General features: G+C 52.2%; 2 protein-coding genes across 2 annotated transcripts in view; both read right to left on the bottom strand.

Moving 5' to 3' along the window:
- Positions 1–240: 240 nt before the first annotated feature.
- On the bottom strand, positions 241–6183 carry igf2b (insulin-like growth factor 2b). The gene is made up of 4 exons (XM_023956176.2): positions 5990–6183; positions 5191–5338; positions 3931–4112; positions 241–3168 (listed from the first exon to the last, which is right to left on the bottom strand). Exons 1-4 carry the CDS (start codon positions 6056–6058, stop codon positions 2929–2931), a joined length of 639 nt encoding a protein of 212 aa, XP_023811944.1. The 5' UTR covers positions 6059–6183; the 3' UTR covers positions 241–2928.
- Positions 6184–7013: 830 nt separating this feature from the next.
- th (tyrosine hydroxylase) overlaps positions 7014–11732 on the bottom strand; it is a 4994-nt gene continuing 275 nt past the window's right edge. Inside the window, 12 exon segments of the mRNA NM_001278868.2 lie at positions 7014–7623; positions 8383–8516; positions 8598–8693; positions 8806–8862; positions 8934–9003; positions 9238–9373; positions 9436–9581; positions 10035–10085; positions 10159–10226; positions 10302–10390; positions 10480–10654; positions 11274–11477. Coding sequence (NP_001265797.1) covers positions 7464–7623; positions 8383–8516; positions 8598–8693; positions 8806–8862; positions 8934–9003; positions 9238–9373; positions 9436–9581; positions 10035–10085; positions 10159–10226; positions 10302–10390; positions 10480–10654; positions 11274–11477 — 1386 coding nt within the window. The 3' untranslated portion in view covers positions 7014–7463.

Below are 11732 nucleotides of genomic sequence, written 5' to 3'. Positions count from 1 at the left end.
ATTCCAGCACTGTTCCTCCGGCTCTACACACACACACACATGTGTAAATGCACAGACACATGCCTGTGTGTGTGCGTACATGCATGTGTGTGCGTACATGCATGTGTGTGCGTACATGCATGCACACATGTGTAAATGCATGCACACACATGCAAGTACGCACACACACACATGCACACACCGACGTGCACAACATCAAAACACACCGTTGAATCCTGGCAGTAAAGGCAGTAGACATGGTCCGTTTGATAAAATGTATTTTTATTGATATTAAAAATGAAAGTACATGAATTGTGCATTTCGGACGTTCTAGCGTGCAGAGGTTAAATCAGGAAAATACACACAGGCTTGAGTGAGCTACTGAGACAGGAAGCGGCCGTCGCCTGGCAGCTCTCTCTTCATGTTTATGGAAATGAAGTGGTTGTCTTTCATAAGAACACCATAGTAGCCTGTAATATTACAATATGCAGTCCTAGCAGGAAAATATGAATCGTAATAATAATAATAACAATAATAATTGCACTGCTTGCTTTGATGCACAACTGATGTAGATAGTTCTAGAGATCTAGATGATGCAGCTGCGATGACTGAGCTCTGTGTCACTGTTGTCTGGGTGGGACGGCGTGACGGACGAGCCGACTGCGACACGCCACGGGTTCACCTCCCCTGTCCCCTTCATCGCTTCAAACGCATAATGGATGAACTTGTGAGGGATAAATGCACCCCCTCCCCCCTCCCCAGCCTATGTGCTACAGAAGATCCGTGTCGCTGTTTTCTACACGACCCGCGGATGATCTTCGCTGTTATGTCGGCTGGGTCACGTGATTGTCAAACTGACTCGGCGTCGGCGGCCACATGAGATGCTCTTCAGAAGACCATAGGACACCGTCAGCCGTGATAAAGACATGGTTTAATAGAGGACTTCTGGTATTCCTGCCATCAATGCTAAAGTGGCGTCATAAACGTAGTGGGTTTGAGCACAAACAGATATTTGAGCAGATTTTTCTCAGACAACCCTGACAGGGACCATGCAAACCGCCCTTTTCTGAGTTATGTGCCTGTTCTGTGATATAACACGCCTAAGCAATTCCCATTACGCTGCTGTTAAAATATTAATTTATGCTAAGCATTGCAAAATGAAAAGCAAAAAAAAGACATTTTTTGGTACAAAGCATCTACAAAAAGCCTTCCAACTCCAATTGAAAAACAGAGATCATACAAAATAAATCCGTCAGTTGAGCATCAGTGCTACGTATATCATTTGGACCAATTTTTTAAAATATATTTTATAACAAAATAAATAATGCCTTTATACAGTGCCCTTATTTGTATTTTTACAAACAAACAAAAAAGCTTGGCGGCTCATTACGCAAGATACAGCTCAGACTAAAGGAAAATAACACATCGTCCCTGGAAACTATTTTAATATCTTCCTCATTCTCACCTAATCATCTGCGTCTGTATGTATGTATATATCTATATATAGATATATACATACATACATATACGATGTACTGTATGTTCAAGTATTTGTTTCCAGGCAGAAGCATGTGAATATTAATGAAATCAAATGAACGTATGATGTTAGTTGAACATTATTGCTGTTTTTCTTCCCTTTGAATTGAATGTATGCCTTCTCTTTAGACAGGAAAATCTTTTCAAACAAATAACCATCAAACCAAAAAACAAAAAGCCTAACTTGGAAAAACAGGAATGTCACGGTACCAGAAACTGACAGGGTTTTCATCGACACATTGATATGAAAAAGACAAAATAAGATATAATCATTATCATCCCCACTCGGCCTTTGTCCGTGCCATGTCACTTCCTGCCAGAGCAGGAAGCGTGCAAAGCCTGGCAAACAGGAAGTAGTGTCCTGAAAGTCTTGTAGAGTCCCAGTCCGTGCAGTCCAGGGTGTCCCATGCACCCCCTCGCTGCTCGGTGTGTCCGTCAGCCTCGGGGGGACAGAAGGAACCGGATGTCGAGTCCTCCTTTTGCTTGGGATGCTGGCAAACGAGCGACGACCTTCTGCCGTGAGCCTATGAGCCAAGGCAGCCCATCCTTCCTCAGTGACTCCTCCCCGCTGACGGTGCCACTGCCAGGAGCCCCCCATGTCCTTGATTCCATCGTGTTTTTAAAGTCACACTTTCCATAAAACGGAAAGTTTTAATAATCATTCCAGAAAAAAAACGTGCTTTTCAATCTCTTCTTTGAGTCCGTTCCCAAAGCTAGCACCATGACATTTTGAAGCTACACGTTCATTGTTCATAAAAAAATAGTGCCATTTTTTCTTTACTTTGACGTAATCCGTGGCAATGTGCAATTCTGCAGACTCTCTTCTGCTTTTTGTTTGTGATCAAAAAAGGTGCTGGAGCAGGAATCTAATTTTGCAAAATAATTCCTTACAGTGTGGAAGTCCCTTTATAGGTAGAGGTGCAAACTAATAAGAAAAAGAACCGCCGGCAGGAGAAACTGCGTGGAATGGAGCCGTCCTCCACCGGGACAAAGAACATTCCTCTAGGTGTCCTCTTGACATTTGCAAAGCACAGATCTCTTTCATCCTCTCGCCCCTCTTCCTTTTTCTCTTTTGCTTAAGTTTCCACCTGAATTGCATTCAGGCGAATTGTTAACCTTTTGTTTGACATTTGCGTTTGTGCCTTTTGTCTGTTCCTGCAAAGGAGTTCAGACAGGAAGAATGTGAAGGCATGTTTGTGTGCCGGAGGAGGGGGCGTGAGATTCGGGGTGGGGGTTCGAAAAGGGCCACGGGGTTCAGGACGTGGTGGTCGAGAGCAGGGGGAGGGACTGGTGGGCTCGGACAGGGCAGGGGAGGTCAAAGAGGACTGCCACAGAAATGACGTCAGAGACAAAGCTATAATCCTCTAGTCTTTTCCTCGCCTCAAACTCGGGTCTGTGCAAAGGGCGGGCCGCTCATTTGTGGTTGACAAACTTGTCCGTGGCGAGCGACACGGGGGGCAGCTTGCTGGGGAGGCTGATCAGGGGCCTGTGGAAGACCGCCTCCTCCTGGGCTTTCATCTTCCCCGCCTGCCTCCGAAACTTTTTGGACCTCAGGATGGCGGGGACGCCCCTCCGGAGCCGCTGGGCCGCAGTCCGCTGCCACGCCTTGTTGTCGCCGTACCTCACAGTCATAGGCTGCTTCCTTGGGACTTCCTATTGTGGCGAGCACGCCAAAACAGAGGGAAGAGAGGGAGTCAGTTCATCAGAGTTCATTAGAGAACGGCCGCTTATCACAATGGAGGAACGCCGCATTTCGGCTGTGAAAACAATCAATGGTTGTTGGAAATCAAGGATGGATCTTATTGTGATGAGCGTCATCACATCAGGCTGGTCTGGCCCCCACCCCGTCCCTGTTTTGGTTTCCTGGACTGATGGAGACTGTCACCAGGAGCTCAGCCGGCCTCTTTGGGAGGGACGGCCGCTCGTTGTCCTCATATCCATATGAGGAGAGCAGCCCACGGCCCCTGAACGCCGTCCTGTCAGGCACGGCGTGCTCCCCCCTCAGCGAGGTGCTCCGTGTGAACGGATCGTTTGGATCCGCCACTTAAAGGGTGTTTATCCCCCTTTATTCCCCCTGGACGGCTCAATAGCCCCAAACAGCTGGGAGCAGCCTGTACCCATCAAGCTGGTGGACATGCCCATACTAATTTACCCCCCCCCCCCCCCCCCAGTCTGTTTGCTTCAGGCAGAGATGTGTGTGTGACAGCAGAAGATCTAAGGCTGCACCCCCCACCCCACCCCACCTCTGGGGGCTCTCTCGTGACCAGAAGAAGCAGTTTTCTTGTTGGATGAGGGTCACCTGCCGCCTCAGTTCCACCTCAGTCAGTAGCTTATTGGCTGACAAACAAGATCCCTGCAGGTGAGGAGGCGGGGGCTCAGACAGCGCGTTGTGTTGATGTTGTTGCTCACACGCACCTGTTTTTGTGCGGGGGTCATGGGAATGACCTGCGGAGACGTGGCGGACACGTCCCTTTCCGACTTGGTGGGTTTGGCGCAGTACTGCTCCAGCAGGTTGAGGTCACAGCTCCGGAAACAACACTCCTCCACGATCCCACGGCTCTGCTGGCGCCGCAGCCCCCCCCTGCTGGTCGGCCTACCTGTGAAGGAGCGATGGAGGTCCATGAGAGGGTCATGGGGGGTTGTTTTTGCAGGATTACTTCAACAATCAAAGCGTCAAAGCAGCGCGCGGCGTAAAGAGGATCAAAGGAAATGTAGCAGCAACTGCATGAAATCTTTTTGTTTGTAGACATAATCAGATTATGGATTTCTGGAAGTCCTTAAACGCCTCAAAACATCCCGTCTCCACGCCAACGAGGCCCGCAAAGGAAGAGTGGGACGCCGGTCAAAAGACAGCACAGCCTTTTTCTGTGATCGGGGGGGTCTCTGAACAGATAAGGGGTTCAGAACTGGGAAAACAGGAGAAAGGATTTGAAATGGGGGGGGGTGGACGCAGCAGGGAAAGAGGAAAAACAAGCCGGAAGATTGCAAAACAAAAGAGGAGTAGGAAAGACGCACGAAGGAGAAGAAAGGAAAAAGGCTGAGAAGTCGAGATTAGAAACGCTGCCGTGAGGGGGGGGGCATGCTGACCTAACGGGCCTAACTGTGACGAAAGGTCAGAAGATCACAGACGTTTGACCTCCAGAAGGAAGACAGGAGCCGTAAACAAGAGAGGAACCTCCACCTCTAAAGAGAGAGAGAGGAACCTCCACCTCTCTCTAGAGAGAGAGAGGTGGAGGTTCCTCTCTCTCTCTTTAGAGGTGGAGGTTCCTCTCTCTCTAGAGGAACCTCCACCTCTCTCTCTAGAGGAACCTCCACCTCTGGAGAGAGAGAGGAACCTCCACCTCTCTCTCTAGAGGAACCTCCACCTCTGGAGAGAGAGAGGAACCTCCACCTCTCTCTCTAGAGGAACCTCCACCCTGACCGTGAGACGCTCCTCTCACCCAGGAGATGAACCTCCTCCTCCGGGTTCCTCCATCACTGCGGCTCAGGTCACTTTCCTACCTTCCCTTGTAAACACGCAGCTCATCGTGGCTCTGCACATGCAAAGAGGTCCAAGCAGGCGCGTGCGCGCGGCCCTGACACACGGCCAGCTGCAGCCGCTTGGGCCTCGCGCACGCGTATGGGCGTCAGTGCGTGAGCAGGAGAGGCGGGGATGAGCGACAGAGGGCAACTCACTGAAGTAGAAGCCGCTGTCCTGACAGACGAACTGCAGCGCGTCCACCAGCTCCCCCCCGCACAGCGTCTCCGCCGAGGCCAGCCCCCCCACGCAGAGCGTGAGAGCCAGCGCGAGCAGCAGCGCGCCGCCGGGAGACCTCCTCCATACCTGCGGACACAAACACGCACACAAGCATGACTTCACATGCACGCAGCAAACATCATCGGAGTCATGCGCGCGCGCGTTCACGCAGTTTCTCAAAGTTTAAGTGCCCCCCCCCCCCCCCCCCCCCGTGTTAGTCAGCTGCTGTCATGTGCGGCATCTGGGAGAAATGCTTATTGTGAAGGAAAGTGGCCCCTATCGGGGCTCTTGCACAACCCCCCCCCCCCCACCCCCACCCCCAAGAACTGCGCGCGCGGCTGCTCGATAGTTAACTGCCTTAAATCCCAGACTCAGCGTCCCCCCCCCCCCCCCCCCGCTCACCCCGGAGTGAGCTCAATGACCCTCAGACCTACCGCCCCCTATCTACCGGCGAGAACACCGGCGTTTTCTCTGCGGGCGGCGGGCACAGTGCAGCCTGAGAACACCCCCCCACACACACACACACACACACGCCGCTGCCCCCGGTCTGTTTGGTTCTTTATCTGTTTGCGCATCCAGGACTTTGGTTCCCGCCGCGCGCACACGTCCGGCTGCCGGAGGAGGAAGCCGCGAGGACGCGCGGAGCCGCGGCGTCCCTTCCACATGCGCGCGCCTTTCGCAGCGGTACCTGCCATCATGTACGCGCACGGCGAAGCTGGGTGGTGGGCGCGCGGTTACCTTGATGCTTCCCGCCGTCCTGCAGGTGTGGCGGGGGGGCTGCTGTCCGTGTCTTTGCGGGATCTCCATGGCAGACGCGGTTTTTGGTTGCGGGGTTTGCAGGTGAGATAGTTTCCAGGTGTTGCGGGTCCAGAGATGCGTGTGAGAGGCTGTCCCAAAGAGCAGGCGACAGGCAAAAGTTTACAGGCGCGCGCCTTATATACCACTACACGCCCCTTACACCCACCCCACCCCCTCGCTCCTCCTCTCCATTGCTGATAAAAAAAAGAGAGAGGAGGCCCGGAGGAGAAGTGACATGGAGGAGTTTCACAGGCTGAGCGCGGAGAACGTCGCGTTTCCGCGTCCGCGTGGAACCTGTAATCTCGGTGTCTACCCACGGGGCGCACGCGGAGCGAGAATAGAGCAAATTCCGACAGAAATGTCAGCCTCCGCCCTGCCGGGATGGAGATGAATATTTGAAGCTCTGCGGTGCCCCCCCCGCGAATTACGTCCAGATGCTGTCATCGGGGTCAAAGGTGACAGCGGAGGACGCAGATCAGCTGATGCGGAGGCTGCGGGGCACGCGGGGCAAAACATCAGGATGCAGATATGACCCACGGAGGACCCCCTCCCCAAAAAAGACCAAACAGAACCGTAACAGTGTCCGTAAAAAGTTGTGGTTTCATGATGAATCTTTGAGGGGAAATTCGGGGGGGGGGGGGGGGTTCTTACGTAAGACTGACCCCCACCGACCTGTTTGCAGACCTCCACCTCCTCTCGGGATATGCCCGGGCAAACCCTCCCCATGAGGACTTCTCCGTCAACCCCCCCCCCCCCCCCCTCGGTGGTCCTCATTGTGGTGATGGGGGGGGGGGCAGTAATGATGAAGAGGAGGAGCGGAGCCGCTTCATCCCTTGTTCCGCTTCTCCATCAGGCGCGAGGACAAAGGCGGAGCGGGACCTGCTGTCCAACTGCGCCCTCTTGTGGCGGATTAGCAACCGATCAATTCTGCTGCTGAAACAATGAGACTCGTTTTCCCGGTGAAATGTTCCTCTGTGCTTCTTTTTATTTGTCGTTTTTTCCGATAAAGACTGAATTTGACACATAAGTTTGATGGTTTCACTGTGAAGGGCAAACATCAAACAGGACCAGTCAAACCGGATTAACTGAATCTCACACAAACAATCATAAACGGACTTTACAGGTTTGACTTAAATTAAGACTTTGAAATATAAACTTTTATTGAGATCAATAAGATTCTTTTATTTTGAAAATATTCCCACCTTGCTTGTTGACATTTTTTGCACATTCACAATCACAGTCCCATTTTATTTTGAAACAGCTGTCAAAGATGCCCCCCCCCCCAATCTATGGAGCTTCAACTTCAGGGTCAAAGGATGGGACCTCATCGGCCAATCAGGGCACAGCAGGCGGCGGTGTCTGGTGTTTGTCGCAGGGCGGATGATGAGGGAGGGGCGCCGCCCGACTGGATCCATCATGACAGAACGCTGAGGGCGTCGGCCAGAACCTTCAGCTCGTCCTTCACGCTCTCCAGGCCTCCCTGGACCTTCAGGGGGTTGTCCAGAACCTCGATGTTGTGGGTGAACGGATCGAAGCGCACGGAGAACGGACGCTTGATTCCAGCCACGTACTTCCTGGTTCACAGCGGAAGAGACCATCTGGTCAGAACCCCCGTCCCCCCTCCACCATGAATCTTTAGGTCAGAGAAAGCACCTCCTTCCAGAATCATGACCCTGAGCAGCACCTCCTTCCTTAACCCTTGTGCTATCTTAGATGACCCCCCCCCTTCCATTGAGGTGTTCTCCCTACCATGACAAAGGTGGATAAAGGTGGAAAGATTTCATGTAATCCATGGACACCAGTGAAGATCACAAATCATTGAAGGAAAAAGGTTCAGAGCACTGTCTAGTGGGTCTAGATGACCCAACCCCCAACGTTAAAGTGCCTAGGATAGAACAAGGGTTTAACGAGACCCTGACTAGCACCTCCTTCCAGAAGAATGACCCTGAGCAGTGCTTCCTTCCAGAGCAACAATCAAACTGCAGCGTTTCGCCACCATAAGAAGGACTACACAAGGAACAGCTGCCTTGCTTCTGGCTCCCCGGTTGACCCATAATCCTTAGCGGTTTAGGCTGCTCTGTGACCCTTTCCTGACTTGACCTTTCCCTTGTCTTCTTCGTTCTGTTCAGCCCTAAGCTGCCACCCCAATAGCCCCAGATGCAGCTCACGCCGCTGCGGTGCAATGATTCTGGAATTGGGGGAACAAGCCCAGCCCATGCAGACCCCCAGAGACAGACCCTCTGATTTTCACAGGGGAGGGGTTCGAGAGCTTTCCTGCATGAGGATGAGGAGTCCCAAATGTTTGCTCATCTTCTTTAGAAAGGAGGAAGTACCTGAATTTCTCTTTGGCGTCTGAAAAACTCTCTGAAACAAAGTAGACGGGCTGGTAGTTCTGGTCCTGGTAGGGCTGCAGAGCGGCAGCCTCGGGATCAAACTCTCGGGTCTCTGGTTCATCAGACAGAGAGTGCTGGAAGGACGACAGAGTAGAAGGCGAGACCTTATTTCAGATTGTTGTGAATGAAGAAACTCCCCAAAAAAACAACCTTACCACCAGCTCTCCGTAGGAGGAGAGCAGTCCGGCGCCGTAAGCCTTCACCTCGCCGTTTTGTTTGCACAAACCGTACTCCACGGTGAACCAGTACAGCTGACGGGAAAAACAGAAGCCGTGAAAGTGGAAGGAAGTGAACAACGGGAACTTCTGACAGAGATCATTCAACAAAAGTGGCAAACAAATCCTCCCAAAGTGGAAGTCTCACCGTGGACAACTTCTCGATGTCCTCATCTGAAGCCCCCAGTGACGCCAGACCCAAGTTCTAGACAGTAAGAAGAAGCCATGACCGCAGCAGAACCTACATGACGGGAACGTGCAGACGCGCTGACTGACCTGTGAAAACTGAGCGAAGGTGCGGTCAGCCAACATGGGGACGTGCCCCAGAAGTTCGTGCACGCAGTCCCTGCAGACAAGGACAGACATGAACCTGGTCTAGGACTCGGTTTGTGACTCGTCTTCATGCGATGTTCAGTCAGACTGGATTTGAGGTGTTCTTGGTCCGGTTAGCTCTACCTGGTTCACCGTAAGGTGCCTGATCTTCCTCACACTCAGCTGAAGGAGCAGCAGCGGCGCCTCCTTTCAGCTTCTTACTGTCAGTCCGGATCATGTGACACATTGCAGTCATGGGAGTACTCACGGTTCTGGGGAGTGCATGGGGGAGGAGGCGTGCCGGATGTACTGGGTACACTGGAACACGCGGAACGCCAGGCTGGCCAGAAAGTCCCTGGCTGAGAGCAGACCTGCGACGGGACGCAGCTGGAAGCCGGTGCGCTCTGCGGCGTCCGGAGATGAAGCATTAGTCAAAGCCTCATGAATGGGGGGGGTCACAGGTTACCTTTGAGGAAGCGGGACACATCCTCCAGCTGGGGAATGTTGTCTGGACTGTACCCACAGTGCTTCTCCAGCAGACGGAAGGCGTCCAGGTGCTCGCTGCAGGCGTGGCTGTTGTACAGCTCCCTCAGGGTGGAGTAGACCTGCCGCCTGTTTGGGACAAAACCCAGAGTTTTCCCTCAGAGGAAGACGGCCGCTGCGACGCGATGAAGGACACACGGGCTCGGCTGACAGCTCACTGTCAGTGACATCAGCTTTTGGTTGTCATTTTGCCGGTTCATAGCTACTTTCTGGATGTGATTTTTGTCACTTCTCCATATAAAACCTTTCACCTGAAACTGAATCTAAAACTAAAAACTATTTTATGTTCACCAAAAAGTTGATCCTGACTAATTATTTGAGTTACTTTAAATCAGCTAAATGTCTGGTGGTTTAGTTTGGATGCTGTGGATCATCTTTATGCTCGTCTGCGTCTGAACTTCATCCAAAGTCTTCAGGCTGAACAGAAACTCCCTTTGAATGAAGGTGAGCGTTTGCCGGCGGTCTTTGTGTGCCCCCCCCCCCCCCCCCCCCCCCCCCCATCGGTGAGCCGGGGGTTCTCACCAAGTGCCGATCTCCTCCTCGGTGTATTCCACTCTGGGGATGGGCTGCCCGCTGAGAACAGACAAACCATCAGAAACAGTTTTCTGCTTCGGTCTGAACTGCATTCTGGGAAAAAGGGGCTCACTGCTTATAGGAGAAAGCAATGTTCCCGATCATCTGCCTCCTCTGTCGGTAGACCGGGTCCGTGAAGCCCTGTCGGAACCAAACAGATGCTTTAGAAGTTCTGTCAGCAGACTTTGGTCCCATGATGACAGAAGAACGTCTTACTGGATGGTCTTGATCTAAGTCTGGATCAAACTTGGTGACCAGGTGGTGACATTTGTCTAAATCTGCAATTTTCTTTGGAAACCAGTGAACTGAAAAATAAGGAAGAAGATGATCGAGACGAAGATGAAGAAGGATGTTCAGGCTCCATTAGAATTGGCACAGCTTTGAAAAAAGTCACATTTGACTTCTTTGGTGGTCTTGACATCTTCTGCGTTCCTCTTCAGGGAGCTGACCAGGGTGCTGACGTCAGACAGGTGAACTTCACAGCGAACCAGGTACTCCAGACCCTCCAGGCTGTCCTTCCGCTTCAGGCACGGCCGCGTCTCCAGGTGTCGGATGACGGCCTCAAAGGTCTGAAACACAGAGAGCAGGCTGAGCCCGGAACCGGACTCGGTCCGGAACCGGACTGCGTTTCACGCAGAGCGCTCAGGGACGCAGCGGGGGAGGACAGAGTCGGAGCGCGCGCATGTTGAGGTTTCTTCCTGCTTCAGCTGCAGGCTCGGTTCTCCCTCTGCTTCCGAACACTCACGCGCTCCGTGCTGGATCTCCTTTTGCCGCTGGGACCTCCTGCCTGCTTTTGGCTTTGGTCAAACTGAAAGCGGACGCTCGTGTGTTTTTTTTAGCTATTCGCGCGTCACTTCTGAAATGCGCACGCGGCCAGTGCGGAACTTTTTTCTTGGCCGCACCTATGAACGCTAAAAGTACGAGGCGCTGTGCCTCTAGTGACATTCCTGTTTTCACTATTAAGGAAATGATTTAGAATATAGTCACTTTCTTAAAAACCCAACAAACAAAAACGCTTTTGTCTCCAGGCTTTTGAAACGATCTTGAGTGGAAAGAATCATTTAAGGTCGTTTATTGATACCAATATAATCTTTCTGACTAAGCTTGAAGTCGTTTTATATATTTTGTTATGTTGTCTCCCGCCGCGCGCGCACCTCAGGTGGAAACCGAACCTGACCTTTGACGAACCTCAAAAACCTTCAGAGTCCGCGACACCGCAGACGTCTTGGAGCTCCTCAGGGTGAAGAAGATGTTCAGCAGCGCTTTGCCGTCTTCCTCCTCGAACACGATGTGCTCGGCGGCCTCCGCAGCCTCCGCCGCCGCCGCCGCTGCTTCCCGCTCCTTGCGCGCGTCGTCGATCAGACTCCTTCGTCTGCCGAGGAACTTCACGGACTGTTCAGCAAACAGAAAAGGGAAAAGTGCAAAGTTTGTGTTTCTGTCCAGGAGCCCGGCAGGGGCAGAGACGCGCACAGGAAGCTGCTGCGTTCTTTCTACTGATTCTAGAAGTTTGCTTCCATCCTTCCACTGATTTACTGTCTAATTGTCCTAAGTTTGATACGTCTCTGTGCATGAATGTTACTGCTGATTGTGTTGTTGTCTGCATTTTTATCAAATCTCTGGGTGTCAAAGAGCTCTTTCTCCAAATGC

The sequence above is a fragment of the Oryzias latipes genome, chromosome 6 (assembly GCF_053564925.1).
Source record: "Oryzias latipes strain Hd-rR chromosome 6, Olatipes_Hd-rR_3.1".
NCBI classification, from domain to species: Eukaryota; Metazoa; Chordata; class Actinopteri; order Beloniformes; family Adrianichthyidae; genus Oryzias; species Oryzias latipes.
Note: the sequence above shows the minus strand (reverse complement) of the source record. Positions and strands in the feature narration are given on the sequence as shown.

Coding starts and splice junctions, on each gene's coding strand:
- igf2b (XM_023956176.2), bottom strand. CDS start 6,058: ATGGAGATCCCGCAAAGACACGGACAGCAGCCCCCCCGCCACACCTGC. Junction 4,113..5,190: donor GGACAGCGGCTTCTACTTCA/GTGAGTTGCCCT, acceptor GCTCCTTCACAG/GTAGGCCGACCAGCAGGGGG. Junction 3,169..3,930: donor TGACCCCCGCACAAAAACAG/GTGCGTGTGAGC, acceptor TCGCCACAATAG/GAAGTCCCAAGGAAGCAGCC.